This window comes from Semicossyphus pulcher, unplaced genomic scaffold (genome assembly GCF_022749685.1).
Source record: "Semicossyphus pulcher isolate SPU_LCO1_2020_fin unplaced genomic scaffold, fSemPul1.0.p SCAF_8, whole genome shotgun sequence".
Lineage (NCBI taxonomy): Eukaryota > Metazoa > Chordata > Actinopteri > Labriformes > Labridae > Semicossyphus > Semicossyphus pulcher.
Window position 1 is genome coordinate 3,455,113 of NW_027211759.1, and position 20,386 is coordinate 3,475,498.

Below are 20,386 nucleotides of genomic sequence, written 5' to 3' on the forward strand. Positions count from 1 at the left end.
ATAATATCAATCAGGAGGACAATCAATGATACACAAAACACAGACAGAAAAAACCCCAGTATGATACATTAGATTATAGTCTGCCATGGTCTTGGTGAATACTCGATTCTGACTGGCTGCTGGGTGTAAAATAACTCCTCACACCTTCTAAGCAAACTCTGAACTTATCAGCTTTCATCAGACGGCGATATAGTCTCTATAGATGCATCGCTGAACTGTTATTGTGGGTTTCTTTGAAAGTGCAAAATGATCGTATATTCGGCCTTTTTTGGCATTATTGATCGTATATCGTACAGAGGGCAAAAAGATCGTACAAATACGACAGTTATCGAACATCTGGCAACACTGTTCCTGCATGCAACCACAACCTGCTGGTACGTGATTGGTCAATACTACTCTGACTACAAACGTACTACAGACAAACACCATTCATTCAACCTTTATTTAACCTCGAGAAATCATCATGCCTTCATTTTCAGAGACACCGAGAGAACACTTCTGAGAACAAAATCAGTCCTGCACATTTTTATGCAGAGTCTGTAAATAGAGATGACCTTCTGAGGACTTCCAGTGAAATTGTCTGTTATTTTACGCCAACTTATAAACAAGCTAACATCTAATTAAAACAATGAAGGACTTTAACATTTCAGTGAAGCTTTTCTTTAGTCACAGACTCAGGTGTTACCAGGAAGACTAAGTTACTGTTTGTTAAAAAACTTTAGGTATTGATTGTAATCGCATGAATACATAACTTTAATTTAACAAGGCACCATGGTATAAGCAGGTCAATGCCCTTCAAGGTGTCTATAACAGGAATTTATGGAGTCTGTTGAAGGGACCGTCTAATGCGATCCATGTCGTCCATTAATTCCTGATAATGTACACCTCGTCAGAAATGATCCCTTACGTTGATCTTTCTGTTGAAGCTCATTGGTTACACTATTTAATTTGATTGACAGGAGAGATGATGAGAGGGGCGGAGTTTTTACCCTTTTTATTAAGAAATGGACCAAAGTATGGGTGTAGTCTCTCAGTGAAGGAGCAGCCAGTGAAGGAGTAGATCAGAGCTGCAGCATCAACGTCATAAAAAGAGACCAGACCCTCCTCATAATCCACAAACACCCCCACCTTCTCAGGCTGAGACTTCAGAGAGAGACGGACTGAAGGGCCAGCACAAGCACTGTACTCATTTTCATTCCTCAACCATATCGTCCAGTAACCATCCTGAGGAGTCAGCATGATCTGTCCCTTCCTGTTGATCGACTCTCTGGCCACTCCTAAATCCCACTCAGTCTTCCCTTTAACCTGAACCTCGTAATAAAATCTGCCTGAAGAGAAACTCTGCTTTGCTAAGACAATAACACAACTATCAAATCTCTCTGGAGTGTCTGGGAGATTCTTCTTTATACCACTATGATTAACTTGTTTTCCATCATCAGACAGGATGAGCCAGGGTTGTGCTGTATCAGGATCAAGTGTCACATCCACCTCATGCTGCTGGACTCTCTTCAGCTCGACCTCCAACAGCTTCTTCATCTGTTTCCTGAGCGTCTCCTCCAGCTGGTTCACAGCTCTCACCACAGTCCCCTCATATGAAGGTGGACAGACGCTGACTTCTGTCCAGTCCTTGGTGGGTGGAGCAGCGTTAAGGGACGTGAAGCTTTGCAGGAGGTGGAGGTGGTCTTCAGAGCGTGAGAGCTGCTCCACCTCAGAGCTTCTCTTCTCCAGCTCAGAGATTTCCTGTTCCAGCTCTTTGATGAAGCCTTCAGCCTGTTTCTCTGTCTTTCTCAGCTTCTCTTTGATCGTGTGGACGAGCTCGGCCTGACTTCTCTCTACAGATTCCATCAGAGCGGTGAAGACCTGAACACCTTCTGCTATCTCTCTGTCTGCATTCTGATTACTGAGCTCCACTGAGCGTTTGATCTCTTGAATCTTCAGTCGTCTCTTCTGGATCATTTCTTGAGTTTCAGCCTCTGTCTTCCCCAGCTCGGCCTTCTTTCCTTCATATTCTTCTTTCAGAGGAACAACATCATGTGTCTTGTGATCTAAAACTGTGCAGAGCACGCAGACACACATCTGGTCGGTCTTACAGAACAGCTCCAGCTGTTTATCGTGCTTCTCACACATCCTGCCTTCCAGGTTCTCCACAGGGTCGATCAGCTGATGTCTTTTCAGGCCTGACATTGTCAGATGAGGCTCCAGGTGAGTCTCACAGTAGGAGGCCAGACACACCAGGCAGGACTTCAGGGCCTTCAGTTTGGTTCCTGTGCAGACGTCACAGGGAACTTCTCCTGGTTTGGACACTTGTTGCTCTGAGCTGCTGCTGCTGGCTTTCTGTTGAGCTGACTGTCTGAACTGAGCAGCCACCTCAGAGATGAAAGTGTTGACCTGCAGCTCAGGTCTGGTGTTGAAAACATCATTACAGTTGGGACACTGACAGGAGACATTAACATCCCAGTGTTGAGTGATGCAGGTTTTACAGAAGTTGTGTCCACATGGTGTGCTGACTGGATCAGTGAACACATCCAGACAGATGGAGCACAGGAACTGATCTTCAGTCAGCAGACAGCTGGCAGCAGACATGTCTACACTCTGAGGACGAGAAGAGTGAAAAACTGTGACTTTTTGAAACAACTGTCATTTATTTGTCTAATAAAGAGAAACTATGATGAGTGCAATGTAAGAAGAGTTGTCCTGAACTCTGTTGATATAAACGTAAATGACACTGATGGAAAAATCTTCATGTATAATCTGAAGGCTAAATCTCAATCATCTCCACCACAGAGCAGTTTGATGGTGGAAACACTGTCAGTACTATTTTATGGTACTTGTACTTTACATATTTCTATTTGTTGCTACTTATTCTTCACCTGCACATGATTTCAGAAGGAATTTCTCTACTTTGTAATTGACATCAATGTAATACCTTGCACCAACAAGGACTGAGGATTTCAATTGTTTCCAAGAGCACAAAGTTCTTCATACATCTAGGCTCTTAACCCATTAATGTCCACAGTGGAATTTTAGGATTTCCTTCACAGCACTCAAAGTACCAGCTGAGCTGAGAACAAATCCACTGAAATGTTTCAAACCTGTCAGAGTATGAGGCCACAGCACCAGCTTTTCTTAAACGACTACTTTTAGTTGTTAGTCACAAGGGGGAGCAGGTTTTTTGATTCTTCACAAAAAAACCTCTAAACCAACAGGTTAGGAATATCACATCCTTATAATTCTTCATACACGCAGAGTCCAGACTCTTACAATTTATATTCAAAAATAACTTTGATAATGCACTGCTTTTTCTTTGTCCAGGAGTCATATTTAGCAGAAATTAGGGACCTTTTCTCTGGTATTCTATGGTGTTTCTATGTTGTCCTGTGGGGTTTACTCTATGAACAACATGACTGTTTTAATCTCAAACTCATCCAAACCAAATATCCATGTCACTTATACACACACACACACACACACACACACACACACACACACACACACACACACACACACACACTCTACTAATACTACTACTGCACCATTATTACACAATCCTCTGAAATCTGTACAAAAAGTAGTTTTGATTTTACTTCTAAAGTGTAAAAATAGTTGGACTGGCAGTGACCAACTGAGCAACAAACAAGATAACTGAATGTGTGTGAGTGTGTGCGTGTGTGTGTGTGTGTGTGTGCATGTGTTTATGCATGTGTATGTTTGTGTGTAAATGTGTTTACTCGTGGTTGAGGCACCTCAAAGGTCTTTGGCTAATCAGACTACATTCATTCCTATGGGCCCATTAGCCATTAGCATGTATCCTTGAAATACATTGAAGTGAATGGAAGCCCTGTTGGAAACGCCTGGTTTAGAAGCTACATTTCTCTTCATTTCTTCCTAAAAGTTGATTGGAAAATATTTTTTAGGATTAATTCTTGCTTGAGTCTATCTGGTCTCTAAGTGCATGAGAGCTTTTGAACATGTGACCACAGGAACCTGTATTTACAGTCGATTTTTTGTACAAACTCAAAAAACCTCACTACCCTTGTGTCGATCAGCTAAAACTAGCATGTTACAGAAATGTTTGTATCTCAAAAGCTACAAGGAGTTAAATCAAATGCTTGGTATCATTGGATTCAGAACAACTTGAATTTCAATAATATATGCATTGATTCAGTGTAAGTTGGATATTTATTATGACAAATGATTGTTGAACTTGTTTTTGTGAATTTTTAGCTTTGTGAACCAATTAAGGCGTGATAAATATTCAAAATCAAAAACTTTAATTTTGTTTTGTGTAGCCAAATGTATTTACAGTTTCCACCGCAAATCTTGTATATCCACCTCCAACAGAAAAAATATCTGTGGGACATTTCCTTAACCTACTAAATTTAGTTGATATTCATTAATGGGTTCATTTTTAGGCTTAACATTTTAATCCTTATTCAATATGGAATTGAACACAAGTTAATAAGACATGTTTAGCTTTTATAAATGAAATAAACTTGTGAAAGTGTATTTCTGCTGTGAAATATTGCTGCTTTTATTAAGTAAAGGAGCTGAGTACTTCTCTAAACACTGGTTAATGTTCAGCCTCGTTCGTGTTTTGAGTTACTGTCACAAACACGTCAGGGAGAGTCTGCTAGTTAGCTTAAGCTAAGGCTAGCTGTGGCTGTCAATCATTAACTAGCCGGAGTGAAGTCACTGTGGTTTGGTTTTAACCTGTTTCGTAGCTCAGGTAAATGTAGGCTACGTGTGTTTTTTTTATTTAAGTTACATATCTCGACGGCTCAACAGTTTCATGTCGTTTAAAACAGATGTTTAAAACAGAAGTCAGGTTCTGGTTTGAACTAAAGTCAAACTAAACATTTAGTTGGTGCATGTTTGATTCGTAGGGCTGTGTACTCACCGGTGTTTGTCAGAAAAAACTTGATGAATTCAGTTGAATTTGTCTTCAGAGAGAAACAGGGACTCGTCTCGACCGCAGCTCTGCTGTGGCTCAGACAAACTTTCACTTTCATTTCAGGACACGTGACGTTGAAGCTTCTCCTCTTTCAGTGCTGCTCCTCCTCTCACTGGAGCTCTGTAAGGGAGGGTTTAACGCCTCTTTAGGAAACACCCTGACAGAGTTTTGGTATAAGATGAGACTTATTGTTTTATTCAACTGTTACAATTACGATTACCTCAGCCTTTATCATTACTCTGCTTCTCTCGCTAATTTATTTATTCATTTATTTTTCTAATCTTCACCCTAGTCTACCACTATTATTGGCATTGTAACCATAAGTATGTGTCTGTTGTTGTAACAAGGACATATGTTGTTGTTGCTCTCTTTGCCTGTCTCTATCCTGCATCTCCTTCTATCCCATCTTGTTAAAAGGAAGTTTTTCTGCTAATGTGCCGAATATTGCTAAGTGCTACTCATGGTGATTCATGTTGGGCCTCTCTTTAAATAACATAACAAAGAGTCGGTCTAGACCTGCTCTGTCTGTAAAGTGTCTCGAGATAACTCTGGTTATGATTTGGCGCTATACAAATAAAATTTGATTTGATTTGATTTGAATTTGATTCTCAGCATTTGTACAATGAAAGAATACAGCAGCATAAAAGAACACACAGATACTCAGGAGGCAAGAAGTCATATTTAAGAACATACTTTTCTCTTTTAAAAGACAAAAACACTTTTACACATTTATCACTTTTACTTTAAAGCATGAATTATACAATGTGTGAGAGTGGAGGAGATGAACAGTTGCTGCGTTCACGTCATTTGTTTCAGAATCAGACTGCATGTCTATTAATGTCTTCATCAAAAGACTGCACATCACATTACATGACACAATGTTTTGTTTCTTTTAAAGATTATAATGACTGTTAAAGCTGCATAATGTTTGTATTGATGCAACCAGGAGCACTTCATGTCCATCCGAGTTGAAGAGAATTCAAATGGACATGGACATCATCAGAAGACGCCACCTTCGTCACAGGTTGGAAACTGAAGCTGCTCCAGGGTTTGTGCCTCTGTACAGATTCTCCCTCAGAAACACCAGCGTCTTCCTCCAGGCGTCTTCCTGAGCGTGGGAATGTGCCACCGTCTCTCCTCCCCACAGAGCGATTACTGCAAAGACAACACACAGCTGAAACACACTCCAAAACTCAGTCTGAAGTCCGGCTCATTAAGAGAGTGTCCGAGTCTGACACTGAACGCACCCTCTCTACGTAGGCGGCCTGATTCAAAGAGACTCGCTCTAGAGTGCAGCGTGTACGGAGGTTCAATCAGGTGACCGGCGTTCGGGTATGAAAGGACAGTGAGCAGGTGGCTGTTCCCGGCGCGCTCCATCATCTCCTTCATCTGGAAACAGGAAGTAGAAAAATTCCAATTAGGTCCACGATGTGTTTCATGTTTCTTTAACTGCACTCCTTAGTTATAGCGTATTGTTTTTCATATCTGTGAGGAAACTTTACAGAACACACACAAGATTTTAAGAACTAAACTTACTGTGTGATTGTAAGACAACTTTACAGAAATCAATTAAAACCATTTCAATCAGTTAAACATCCTCTAAGAGTGGATCGAGCCAGACCTCAAGAAAGCAGTGAATCTTAGAGAACTTACAGTCTGACTTATAACCTCTCCAAAGTCCAGAAGCTTACGGGACAAATCTTAAGAGAATCTAAACATTATCATTTAAAACATTACACTTTCTGTATTGTTTGTTTTCCACTAAGGTTAGGATGATTTTTAAGGTTATATGAAGATCACTGTCTTGTTTTAGCAGGCAGCCTCAGAGACAGTATGTCGATGTGTACCTTAACATTACATTTTGGTCTGCACCTTGTTGATAATTTAGAGATTTGCACTCTTTCCTACTTTGTAGAGGATTTACTGAAGTCCAGTGTTCTCTGTTGTATACTATAGATATTGACATTAATTGATTGTTATATACATTTAAATATCAATGATATACTGTAAAATTCGTTGTATAAGACGCACTTTTGATACTTTTTTTTTTCCATCTAAAAAGTGGGCTGCGTCCTATAAACCGGTTCGACCAATGTACCAGTATAAAATGCAGAGAGGTATGTTACTGTGTTACAATATTTTACCCAGAAGATGGCGCCAAGTGGTGCGACACACCTCCAGATGAAACTGTTTCTGGGTCCGAGCCGCTACAACGTCTGCTATTTATAAAATGCCGCAGTGCCGCTTCGTCACGAACATGCACCGTCATGATCGCCAGTGCAGCTGCCACCGTCACAACAATCAACGTGACCGCAACGGTAGCAAGATTGCAAACTCTCCAAGGTGAAAACAGATGGTGGGCTGTAATCTGTGTGTTTTAAATTGAAATAGTGTTGAAATAACTTGTATACAAGTTTTATTAATAAAAAGCTATAGAAAACCTTTTTGCCTCCGTGATACGCCCAAAAACAGACTGCGTCTTATATTCCGGTGTGACTTATAATCTGGATTTTACGGTAGTTGTCTCAGGTGTTATTTGAAAATTGTTCTTGGTTGTTGCAGCTTCTGGCTCCAGTAAAAACTTATTTTTATTTTGTTTTGAGTTTAGTGTCTTAATTTAAAGTTCTGTGACTAAAATGTTACTTTCAACTTCACCTTGTACTGACAGTGAGTGCTCATTCAACACGCTGTGTTTTCATACGATATTGGACATTAAACGTGCCAGCATTAAAAAAACAAACACTAGTCAGTGGGAGAGCTCTCCTGTGTCAAATAGTGGAAGACACATGGCAGGTAAAAAAACACAGCAGCTTTTACACCTGTAAGCTCTCTTTATTACCTGTCTTAATGTTTGTATTACTTTGAAAATAAATAAATAATAGAGTTTAAACAACCTACAGTTAACATATTTTTAGCTAAAATAATTTATAATTCCATATATTCCTGTAACTATATTTCTGTAGCGATCAGGTAAGACGAAAACAACTTCTGTCATCCTGTGAGCCTGTTAATCACACAGGATGTGCTCATGTCGTTACACTCACGTCGGTTGCAGACTCGTGGGCGGGCCAGTTCTGATCGTCCTCTCCTACAACCAGCAACAGAGGACACTGGATCCGTCCCACCTGCTCAGAGACAAACAGCAGCAGCGCTTCAGATTAGAATGTTTCGGCATCGCCTCCAGAGTCATTTATCTGTGGATTGACCACAAATCAGTCGTAGCGAGAGGCAAATTTATTCACACATACTTCTAAAATTAAATTAAATACTAATTTAAATTCTATAACAGTTTAGTCTCTTGACAAATGCTCTAACCTTAAAGATATTATCGCGACCTTTTTCATTAAATAAATGTCTGTAAGTCTCTATCAATCGCTGAATGAGGTAACACAATGGTGACTGAGCCTATGGCCCACTGATGAAAGCCTGTGCATTTGCAGTATATAGTATTATTATGTCTGTGGCGACATTCATGGAAAAAATCTCAAGCGACGCCCAGTTAGTGACACGTTTTCCATCAGCCAGCAGTGGTTGGTCTGCCAGAGAGGGTGGGCGGAGCTAAGCGGCTGCTTTTCTGCTCTCTCTAAACAGTAATCTACTATGGCTGAACAAACAAAGAAAAGATGGATGACTACAGATACAACTTCAACAAGAAGTGAAAATCCAAAGAAACAAACTCGACGCTCAGATGAAGCAAACAGTCTGAAAAGCAAAGTGAGGAAAATCAAGAGTTAGAAACGTGACAAAGAGAGCCAGCCATAGACGTCTGGTTAAACTGGGAAGAGTGCTCTCATAATTATTGATTATTGTCAGTGGGAGGCGCTCAAGAGTGCAAACATTGAAATCTTTGAGTTTGTATCTTTAATCCAAAAGGCAACTGGACTTGGCTGAAGTTCTTTCACTTCTCACCTGACAGGCTTATTCAGTTCTAAACTGACGGGTGGACGGCTATAAGTATGAGCCTCTGTAGGTCATTAGATTCAAGATATTTCTTGTCACTTCGCTTATACAAATGTTGAGTCCTTGATGATCCTCAGGGACTTCCTGAGGCACCACTGGGCGTACAGCTCCCACATCCTGTGATGTGCCGGGCCGTGCGCACCACCCTCTCCAGCGCTTTACGGCCCATGCTGGTGCAGCTGCCGTACCAGGTGGTGAAGCATCCTGTCAGGAGCCAGGAGGCCAAATTCCTTTCTACCTGAGGCCATACAGTCTTTGCTGGGCTTTTTTAACAACCACAGCAGTGTAGCTAGCCCATGTTAAGTCCTTGTGGATGTTTAGCCCCAGGTAGGTAACCTTAAATAAGCTACAGATTGAACATAAGTAACCAAAAACTAACCTAAAATAACTAAAACTAACCCTAACAAAGTCGCCCTCCTCCAACGGCACCAGTCCCTCTTTAGTGTGCTCATAAATGTGTAATCAAGGGTGAGTCGTTAACCTCGGCTGGTGACCCAGAAACTACCTGTAAACTACACAGCAACAAATGTTTATTGATTATTCATACATTTTAACTCCTTTCTAGTTTTGTCCTATAAAATAAAGACAAATATTTTAATCCTGCAGAATAAACATTAAACACTGTGTTGGAGCCATTTTTTGCTTGAATCTAATTATTTCTGAGAGTTTGAGAATTGTTTGATGTGAGATTTTATTTGCATAATTACTAACCTGATTTACCTTATTAAATGGCTCTTTCACTTTAAAATGACGGTCTCCTTGCTGAAGCTACAATGCATTTTAAAGGGCAGCAGGGGGAGAACATAACCTGCATGTCCATGTAGGGCAGAGTAAGGTGGAGACAGACAAACATGGGGAGACCAACGACTGTATATATAGATGGACGACGCGTCTCCATCTGCTCCCAATGTACGAAAGTGATGCCAAAATAGCCCCATGATAGGCGCTGCCATCTTGAGATGGTGACGTCATTTGGAGCCAGAGTCTGCGCAGTAGAGATCAGTGGGTTGATCATTCTTTGTGAACTTGAATAATCCTTTGCTTTTGAGCTTTTTAGCCTAAAATACAAATGAATACATTCCACAGACAGGCTACGTGAAGCAGTGGTTAACCGGATTTGTTGTAAGAAACCAGAAAACAAATTCTGGGGAGCACCTGGTAGTTTAGCAGTTAAGACTTAAACCATGCAGCTCCACCTTCGCAGGTTTAATTCATGCTGGGATATCTTGTACCAAATACAGATAAAAATACCAGTTCACTCTGAAATGAAAAACAGTTACAACATAAGAAAAGAGCTGTTCAAGGAAAAGAAGAGAGAAAATCCAGCTTCACTCACGTCCACTTTGAACGCCGGGTCAGTGGGGATGGGCAGGGGCAGATCTCGATAGATCACCTGCTGCTCCTCGGTGTAGCGAGTCTTCCCGGCGTTTCTGATAAAGTAAGAGTTAGAGGATGAACAGGAACAAAGAGACAGGACTCGAATGCAGACTGCTGAAGCACAACGAGTGCAGCTGAAGTTGTTATAATATAAACTAAGAAGATGATGAGGCAGACAAGAGCCAAAACCAGCAAAATGCAAATAATCAATGTCCCATAGACATGAGAGGGCTGCACGGTGGGGAAGTGGTTAGTGCTGGCGCCTCAGAAGGTTCCTGGCTTGAATCCCGGTTCAGACGTAGTGGCTCTTTCTGTGTGGAGTTTGCCTTTCTCCGCGTGCATGTGTGGGTTCCCTCCAGGTACTCCGGCTTCTTCCCACAGTCCAAAGACATGCTCGCTAGGTTCATTGGTGACTCTAAAATTGCCCGTAGGTGTGAATGTGAGCGTGTAAGGTCGTCTGTCTCTATATGTCAGCCCTGTGATTACCAGGGTGTAACCCCGCCTCTCACCCAATGACAGCTGGGATAGGCTCCAGCCCCCCGTGTCCCTGAACAGCATCAGCGATATATAGATAATGGAGTTGGAATGAGCACTAGTGAAGGGCTGGAACGCTTGACCCGTGACGACAACAAACTGGTAGATGCAGAGAAAGTTTCTATACAGGGAAGGCAAGAATATTTATCTTGCTTGCTATCAAATAAACTAACCTAGCTGATGTTACTCACATTAAATTGAGCTAACCTAGCTGTTATTACTCACATTAAAGTGAGCTAACCTAGCTGTTGTTACTCACATTAAAATAAGCTAACCTAGCTGTTATTACTCACATTCAAATAAGCTAACCTAGCTGTTGTTACTCACATTAAAATAAGCTAACCTAGCTGTTATCACTCACATTAAATTGAGCTAACCTAGCTGTTGTTACTCACATTAAAATAAGCTAACCTAGCTGTTGTTACTCATATTAAAATAAGCTAACCTAGCTGTTGTTACTCACATTAAAATAAGCTAACCTAGCTGTTGTTACTCACATTAAAATGAGCTAACCTAGCTGTTATTACTCACATTAAATTGAGCTAACCTAGCTGTTATTACTCACATTAAAATAAGCTAACCTAGTTGTTGTTACTCACATTAAAATAAGCTAACCTAGCTGTTATTACTCACATTAAATTGAGCTAACCTAGCTGTTATTACTCACATTAAAATAAGCTAACCTAGTTGTTGTTACTCACATTAAAATAAGCTAACCTAGTTGTTGTTACTCACATTAAAATAAGCTAACCTAGCTGTTATTACTCACATTAAATTGAGCTAACCTAGCTGTTATTACTCACGTTAAAATAAGCTAACCTAGCTGTTATTACTCACATTAAATTGAGCTAACCTAGCTGTTATTACTCACATTAAAGTGAGCTAACCTAGCTGCTATTACTCACATTCAAGTAAGCTAACCTAGCAGTTATTTCTCACATTAAATGAAAACATTTCCACTGATGGTGTAATAAGACACGATGAACGGGACCACAGGATCGAGGTTTTCTGCCTCGTCACTGTCAGAGACTGTTTTCCTTTCCATTCCCCGTCTTTAAACACTGCTGTATCCCGTACTGAGTTCTGTTTAGTGTTTACTTCACTGCCATCTTCAGTTTTGCAGATCTCTCCATCATAGCCTTCAGTTTTTGCATCTGTACTGGCGAGGTCCTAAACAAAGTCTAGTACTGGTTGCTAATACGGAGGATTTAAGTTTAGACGTGCGCCCAGTGCGTTCGAACATATCAAAACGGAGAGTTCTGTAAAGTTACAATTATCTCGCAGATTTATTTTCCATACAGCGGCAATAACGTTAACTCATAATACATGTAACAAAACAACAAACCGAATAGTTAACCACATCAAACCTCACAGGCACATAAGCGCAGTCGAAAAACTGTTTGCTTCCTAATTCAGCAACCCCCGTGTTTTTGGTTTCCCTAGGTTAAATGGCCTGATTGGGCTGACCCGAGGTCAGCTGAGCAAGTACAGCCCCCTCGTGGCACGGGGCACAATTACATAAAAATAAAGCAAAATGAATATGGCTCGTACACTCCAGCCCCTAATTGCGTCTGCCAGAGCAATTACACCAAATTCAAATGAGCCATAAATACAGAAAAAAGAGAAAATAAAAATATATAGCCCATTTTCAAATGGGAATCAATCACTCGTTAGCTTCATTAAGCAAGCATATTTTAGTTATGGGTCGTTCAATGATGTTTGTTTTGGTTTTCAAACGAACCACACGTACCAGACCTCTCTTATCAGGGCAGGTTTCCAGGATTCTTCCTAGCATCCATGATCCACGTGGTGCTGTGGAGTCCACAACCATGACCAGGTCTCCAGGAATAAAACTCCTCTTCTCCTGGTTCCATTTTTGACGCTCCTGTAAAAGCGATAAGTACTCGCGGATCCACCTCTTCCAAAAGAGATCCGAGATGTACTGGGTTTGTTTCCACCTTCTCCTTGCGTAAACATCCCTTTTGTCGAACAGTCCTGGTGGGAGAACTGGTTTTCCTTTGAGGAGTAGCAGATGGTTTGGCGTTAACGCCTCAAGGTCATTGGGGTCCTCTGACAGCCTTGTGATGGGGCGATCGTTGAGCATAGCTTCAGCCTCACAGAGCACGGTATGGAACCCTTCGTCATCCAAGGTTTGCTGACGGAGCACAGAGCACAAAATCTTCCTGATCATCCGTATCATGCGCTCCCAAGCGCCACCGTGATGTGACCCAGCTGGAGGGTTAAAGCTCCACTTGATTCCCTTCTTGGACAAGGCTCTTTCAATGCGGTCATGATTCAAAGAGGCTAAGGCTTCTCGCAGCTCTCTTTCTGCACCAATAAAGTTGGTGCCATTGTCGGCGCGTTGATGCACGAGTCTATGTCAAGAGAATAGGCCACTTCCAGGTGCACGGCCCTACTTGTCATGCAAGTGAACACTACTCCATATCTTTTCACAATGCCACGCCCTCTTTTCACGTCAACTGGCCCAAAGTAATCTACGCCAATGTTAGTGAACGGCGGTAGATCAGGAACCACTCTCTCTTCTGGCAGGTCTGCCATTTTTTGCTCACCGGTCTTTCCACCATGGAGCTTACAGATGAGGCATCTTGATATGATCTTCCTCACTGCAGTAGGTCCACTTGTGATCCAGTATTTTCTCCTTGTAGTGGAAAGAACGTGATTCCTACCTCCATGTCGATAAGGTCGGAGATGTGTTGGTCTTTTGACAAGATGAGGGGGTGTTTAATGTCCTCAGGGATTGCTGCCTTATTCAGCCGTCCCCCAACTCGTAGAAGTCCTCCTTCTAGAACCGGATCCAATTTGAAGATGCTGCTACTTCTCTGCACTTGTGGCTTGCCAGAGGTTAGTGCAGCAAATTCAATGGGGAATCTCTCTTGCTGGCAAAAAGCGATTATGGAGGTCTCAGCCTCCAAGAGGTCTTCCAGCGTCACCTTCTGATTCCCAAGTGATGTTGAGAAAGCTTGCATCTCCTTTTGCACATCCAACCTTGCCGCTCCATTAGCACTGGTGTTTGCAAGCTCCAACTCTTTTCTCTTCTTACTCAGTTTGAGCAGAGTTCCTTTCAGCTTAATGAGCCACGCAACTGCAACCTTTAATCTTTGCCAATCAGAGAAATGGGTCATCAGTTGCAATGTGGCGTTGGTGTCAACAAGTATTGCATTGACCGTCAGTTTTCTCTTTACTTCTGGGTCGTCGGCAGTGACACTTGTATCCACAGGAAATGTTGGCCACGTTTCTTCAGGTTCCCGAATTCCGGGCCTTCCATCCATCTTTGCTTCACAAGATCTTCTGCCTTCAATCCACGTGAAGCATCGTCAGCAGGGTTCAGAGATGTGGGAATGTATCTCCACTGCTCGACTTCCGAGTTGTCCCTGATGGTGGTTACCCTGTTTGCGACAAAGGTTTGAAATCTTCGGTCCTCATTCTTTATGTACTTAAGAACTGATGTGCTGTCAGTCCAAAAGCAGGTCTTCTTCAGTGGAAGCTGGAGCTCCGATTGAAGCATCTTGTCCACTCGTACTGCAACAACGGCAGCGGTGAGCTCCAAACGGGGAATGGTGACAGGCTTCAGAGGATCCACTCTGGCTTTGCCAAATAGGAAGGCAGCATGAACCCTCTCATCCATGTTCTGCATCCTCAGGTAAGTAGCCGTACCATATCCGTTCTCGCTTGCGTCGGCGAAGTGATGCAATTGGGCACTGACAGTCCTCCCAAATCCTTCTGGCTTCACACATCTGTGGATCTTGAAATCTGCCACCTTCTCAAGATCCGTCAGCCATTTGCTCCACTTCTGCTGGAAAGCTGGGGGTATTGGATCGTCCCAATCACACTTCGTCATGCATAACTCCTGCAACAGCAGCTTGGCGGGGAGTATGAGAGGTGCCAGGAATCCCAATGGATCGTAAATGGAACTGATGATGGATAGCATGCCTCGCTTGGTTGGCGGCTTCTCCTTGACTTTCAGCTTGAATTTGAAAGTGTCCGTCTCGATACACCACTGCAAACCCAAAGCTCTGTCTAACGGCAGCTTATCCCTGTCCAGATTAAGCTCATGCAGGTTCTTGGACTTCTGATCCACTGGGAAGCTTTGAAGCACTTCTCTACTGTTACTGATCCATTGAGTGAGGGTGAAACCTCCTTTGCTGCAAATGGTTGTAAGGTTCTTAACCATGGTGACTGCATCCTCTTCAGAGGGCAGACTCTTCAGTAAATCATCCATATAGAAGCTTCGGTTGACCGTTTCGATCACTTCTGTTGTAAAGTTGGCCTGGTTGTCTTCAGCGGTCTTTCTAAGAGCAAGGCAGGCGACACTGGGTGATGAAACTGCTCCAAATAAATGGACAGTCATGCGATGCTCTACAAGATCTTGCTCCAGGTTACCTTGTGGCCACCATAAGAATCTTAAGTAGTCCCGGTGTTCTTCTGCCACCTTAACCTGGTGGAACATAGCCTTTATGTCTGCCATTATGGCCACTTGTTCTTGTCTGAACCTCATAAGAACTCCCACTAACGAGCTGGTGAGGTTCAGTCCTTGCAAGAGCTGACTGTTGAGTGAGACCCCTTTGTACTCTGCTCCACAGTCAAACACCACTCGTAGCTTTCCTTTCCATGGATGGTACACGCCGTGGTGCGGGATATACCACACCTTCCCTGTTGGTACTTTGAACTGATGCTGCGGCACTTCTTTGGCGTAGCCATTGCTAATGACATCAGCAAGAAAGTTCTTGTACTCCTCATGAAAGCTTCCGTCTTTCTGAAGCCTCCTTTTCAGACCATGAACGCGCTGCATGGCAACACCGAGGTTGTTCGGCATCGAAATCTCTTTCCCTTCGAAAGGCAGTTGAAACGTGTAGTGTCCGTTCTGAAGCTGGGCAGAGCTTTCCATAATCTCCACAAACTTCTTTTCTTCCCTTGACATTTCTTCCTGTTCTGCAGAAGCTCGCTCATTGAAGTCGTAGTTGTACTGGCTGGTTAACAGTTCTTCAATTCTGTCAATGGCGATTCTGTTGGCATAAACTGAAGGGTGGTCACTTCCACAGTCGCTACTTCCCCGTAACGGACCATTTATTACCCACCCCAGTAGGGTTCTGATCGCGTAGGGTCCATCTTCACCTTCACGACTGTTAATCACCTCCCAAGGCTCCATCAACTTGGAGGCGTTTGTGCCAATTAACAGGTCCACATCAGCTTTTATGTGGGGAAACTTTACATCCTGTAAATAAGGCCATTTTCTCAGCTCCCTTTCACTGATTATGTTGGCTGTAGAGACAGGCATCTCTTTCTGGGTACACACTTTGGGAAGTGGATAGAAGCACTCACCAGAAAATCCTGAAATCTCCAGACTGTCAACAACGGAGCTTTCTACTGCGTTATCATGGCCCAAGGTGCGGATATGAATCTTGAATTTGCGTCCTTCCATGTTCAACTTGTCAATGAGCTTCCTGGTGCAGAAAGTTCCTGTACTCCCTGGGTCCAGAAAAGCATAGGTTTCAATAACCTTGTTTCCCTTTGAGCACTTCACCTTAACAGGCAAGATGGGAAGAATTCCATTGCAGTGGCCAGCCCCTGTAAGACCACAAGCGGAGGATGTTGTACAGCTATCAGAAGTCTTTGAATGCTCAGTATTCTTCTGCTCACCATCCTTCTGATCCTTCTGAGTAACCCTTTCCTTCTCTCCAATGTGCAAAACACTGGGGTGCGTTCGGTTGCACTTTTTGCAAGTGATGCGCCTGTCGCAATTCTTGCTCAAGTGTCCTGTGCACAAGCAACTGAAACACAGACCTTTCTCCTTTAGATAGTCCAGTTTCTCCCTGTGTGTCTTTCTTCCCAGTTTAAAACATTGGTCCAAGACATGACCACCAAGATCACAATACAGGCAGGAAATAGAATCAGTCTTGGTAAAGGATGTCACTTTGTTCTGAGCCTTTTCCTTCTTGTCACCATCCTCATTCTTGTAAGCATCTGCTTTGCAGCTATCCTCAATGATCACCTGTGTTGCAAAGCTGTTTCTTCTCAGCTGTGGTTCCACCTGTGACGGTTTTACCTGTAACTTGCTTGCTCTTATAGGTCCTTTGATAACAGGTGAAGTGTCCTGTATGTCACCAAAGACTGGATCTGAAGTGATTCTGACCTGGCGCTCAATGAACTTCACAATGTCTGAGAATCGTGCTCTTCGACCAGTTTTCTCCAGTAGCTCACATGCCTTTGCTCTCCACTTGTCTCTGAGTTTGTACGGAAGCTTCTGACTCAGAATCTTTATGTTTGCTGGCATGTTAAGTTCCTCCAAGTACTGAAGATCATCCATAGCGTTGGAACACTCACGGAGGAAAAGTCCATAAGCTTTGAGCGCTTTGGTGTCTTCAGCTTTGATATTTGGCCATCCTGTGATCTTCTCCATGTAGGCCGCTGTTATCTTGAACTCATTTCCAAAGTGCTCCTTGAGCAACTTTTTGGCAACAGCAAATCCTTTATCTGCAGTCATATGAAGGCAGCTGCGTACCATATCTCTTGGCTGCCCCCTAGTGAATTGTTCAAGATAATACAAACAGTCTCCTTTACAGCTGGTCTTTGCTTCCACGCAGTGCTCAAACGCTTTCATAAATGTGTTGAACTGCAGAGGATCTCCATCATAAGTAGGAATTTCTCGGCGCGGCAGCAGTTGTGACGTTTGCATTTGAACAAGGAGTCTTGTTATGTCATTCTGTTGCAGCAGATTGTATAGACCTGCTGTCTGATTTTGGCCTGGCAGGGGTTGAAACACTTGTTGGCTTAGAGTGGGTTGAAAGCTTTGACTGAAGGTTGTCTTTGATTGTAAATGAGGGGGTTGAGAACCTTGACTGACAGTTGGCTTTGGTTGTGATGCAGAATGAGTGGGAAAAGACGTTGAAATGGCAACTTGTTTTTTCACCAAATTTGGCATGCTAGTTGGCGTTACCAATGGTGAAGCATTGCTTTGCAGTGGTAGAGATGTATGCTGCTGTGGATTGAGAGAGGTGAGCGGGAGCTTAGATCTAGCCCCTTTCCTGATGTAGGAAGTCATTCCATCAGACTGCCTTGAATGAACGCTGCTACCTAGCTGTAGCACTGCTAGCTTAGCAGAAGTGGCAGCTATCTCAGTGTCCAGCTCAAGCTGCTCCCTTTTTCTCCTCAAGATGAGCTCCTGCTCCTCCAATACATGCTTATCCTTTAAAGCAGCAGCGCGAGCCAAGAGCGCGGCCTGTTCCGCCTCTGCCTTGCGTCTGGCTGAAGAAGTGGAGGATCTGCTACTTGAAGATCTGCTACTTGAGCCATGGTGCCTTGACGGCACGTTTGAAATGCTGTCTTGAGGTCGAATCTGATCCTCCTCTTCTTCATCCTTTCCAACAGCAGCTCCATTTCCATTGCTGGCATTGACATCAACAGTTTGAGAATCATCCCTTTCATGTTCCTTTAAAGTGTCGTCAACAACCGTGTGTGTTTCTGTTGATCCCATTTCACTTTCACTTTGGACAGTTTGAGTTTGAGATTGCTCAGTTTGAGTTTGAGATTGCTCAGTTTGAGTTTCAGTTTGACCCGGCAAATTATCATCATTGTCATCATCATCATCATGATCATCACCCACAGCTGGACAAGTTTTAGTGTCAGACAACCATTGATTTGTACCCACAATAAATTCCTTAACATTCAACATTTTAGCTTGGTACCATATTTCATGTTTGCTTGCTTCCTCAGCAGGCAATAAACCCAATAAAGATGTATGCACCTGATGTATTTTGTCACACAACATATTGAACTTGTTAAATTCATTTTCAACCTCATTTACGTGCTCTTTATCACCCATCAATTTAGCAATAGATTCTTTTACTTTTGACAGTTTACCAAATTCAGACTTTCTTTCCTTTTCTAAAGTGCTTATTTTTTCCAACAAAGCTTTGATTGTTAATTTAACCGGACGTTTTTCAGTTACAGATTTTACCCCTGCACCCACACCAAGTTCAGTCTTACGGCCCTGTAGGCCTTTTTCCTCTTCGGCCATAATGACCACGCAAAGTGAATTAGCTTATCAATCAATAAGCCCGCAAAGTAGTTTGTGTTGCGCAACAACTCGTCTCGACGCGCAAAGTTATTTTTAGACGGTTGCAAGTCTGCTACCAATGCATTGGAATTACGCGAATGTGTGCACACAAATTACCATGGCCATTCATAATATCAGCGCTGATCAACACATACCCCAATCGAGCATTGGCCGGCTTTGATGAATGGTGTCCCGATGTGATGATGCTGATATTCTGGTAGCCCCTGTAGCTAGCTCCGGTACAGCTTCAACTAGCAATCGGCAACTCCAAACATTTGCCCACCTCACATCCGTGGTATCCAAACGAACACGTAAATCCACAATGTTCGTGTTCGCGTCCTCTTGATGAACGGTAATCTAAATCGAAGCAGTTTTTCGACCTAAATGTACTGACGAGGTCCTAAACAAAGTCTAGTACTGGTTGCTAATGCGGAGGATTTAAGTTTAGACGTGCGCCCAGTGCGTTCGAACATATCAAAACGGAGAGTTCTGTAAAGTTACAATTATCTCGCAGATTTATTTTCCATACAGCGGCAATAACGTTAACTCATAATACATGTAACAAAACAACAAACCGAATAGTTAACCACATCAAACCTCACAGGCACATAAGCGCAGTGGAAAAACTGTTTGCTTCCTAATTCAGCAACCCCCGTGTTTTTGGTTGCCCTAGGTTAAATGGCCTGATTGGGCTGACTCGAGGTCAGCTGAGCCACACAGCAAGTACAGCCCCCTCGTGGCACGGGGCACAATTACATAAAAATAAAGCAAAATGAATATGGCTCGTACAGCGCCAAATTGGTTAGGGCCGGGCGTGCATCCCAGGCAGTGTTGCTCTCATCATTCAAACAAGACAACGCAGAGTGAGGTCCACTACACTGACACAGCTTTGAACAAGATGAGTTTTTACTTTAGTTTGTTTTTCTACAATGAGAGTAACACAGCAGCAATAAAAAAGAGATCCAAGAACATACTGTGTGTTTGGATCAGCAGGCAGCAACTCTGCCTTTACAGTCTGTCTACAATCCCACAAACACTCCTCAAATGTTCAGCTCACTGTTTCGCCTGTAATTTCACTTTTCTGCTGCTTTCCAGACTGTTGACCAACTTTTCTTTGTGTCACAGATTTCTACCTGAACACATTGCAGGTAGAAAATCAAAGAAAAACTGAGATGAGGAAACTTTTATCCCTTTTAAAAGTTGTAAAGTAAAATACGTCTTTCAAAGAACTCTTAAGTCAATTAAAATGTTGAAAAAAGCTCTGTAATAAAAGAAAGTAGTGCGTCTTAATTTGGCTCCACAGCTGGAGAAGCAAAGTAACAGGGATGTATGAATATTATTTCAGTAGACATTTTAATGTCTCAGTCAGGCTGCAGTTTCTATAAGCTCCACTGGAGGGCGCCCTCAGCTCTCATGTATTCTCTGCAGACTGTGGTTTATTGTTCTTCTCACCTGCCTAACTCAACTCAACATAACAAAAGCTTTACAGC

General features: G+C 42.7%; 2 protein-coding genes across 2 annotated transcripts; both read right to left on the bottom strand.

Annotated features, from left to right (window-relative positions):
* Positions 1-939: 939 nt before the first annotated feature.
* On the bottom strand, positions 940-5,058 carry LOC138612433 (E3 ubiquitin-protein ligase TRIM21-like). The gene is made up of 2 exons (XM_069685672.1): positions 4,898-5,058; positions 940-2,592 (listed from the first exon to the last, which is right to left on the bottom strand). Exon 2 carries the CDS (start codon positions 2,581-2,583, stop codon positions 940-942), a length of 1,644 nt encoding a protein of 547 aa, XP_069541773.1. The 5' UTR covers positions 2,584-2,592; positions 4,898-5,058.
* Positions 5,059-5,709: 651 nt separating this feature from the next.
* Positions 5,710-10,680, bottom strand: LOC138612625 (peroxisomal succinyl-coenzyme A thioesterase-like). The gene is made up of 5 exons (XM_069685989.1): positions 10,526-10,680; positions 10,248-10,341; positions 7,996-8,076; positions 6,199-6,340; positions 5,710-6,106 (listed from the first exon to the last, which is right to left on the bottom strand). Exons 1-5 carry the CDS (start codon positions 10,678-10,680, stop codon positions 5,970-5,972), a joined length of 609 nt encoding a protein of 202 aa, XP_069542090.1. The 3' UTR covers positions 5,710-5,969.
* Between the last annotated feature and the right edge of the window lie 9,706 nt (positions 10,681-20,386).

What these genes read in the sequence shown, in the direction of transcription:
- LOC138612433 (XM_069685672.1), bottom strand. Translation starts at nt 2,583, where the DNA reads ATGTCTGCTGCCAGCTGTCTGCTGACTGAAGATCAGTTCCTGTGCTCC.
- LOC138612625 (XM_069685989.1), bottom strand. Translation starts at nt 10,680, where the DNA reads ATGTCTTTGGACTGTGGGAAGAAGCCGGAGTACCTGGAGGGAACCCAC. An exon ending in GCACTAACCACTTCCCCACC is followed by an intron (nt 10,342 to 10,525) that starts GTGCAGCCCTCT and finishes TTACTTTATCAG; the next exon opens with AAACGCCGGGAAGACTCGCT. An exon ending in AGGCCGCCTACGTAGAGAGG is followed by an intron (nt 6,107 to 6,198) that starts GTGCGTTCAGTG and finishes TTGTCTTTGCAG; the next exon opens with TAATCGCTCTGTGGGGAGGA.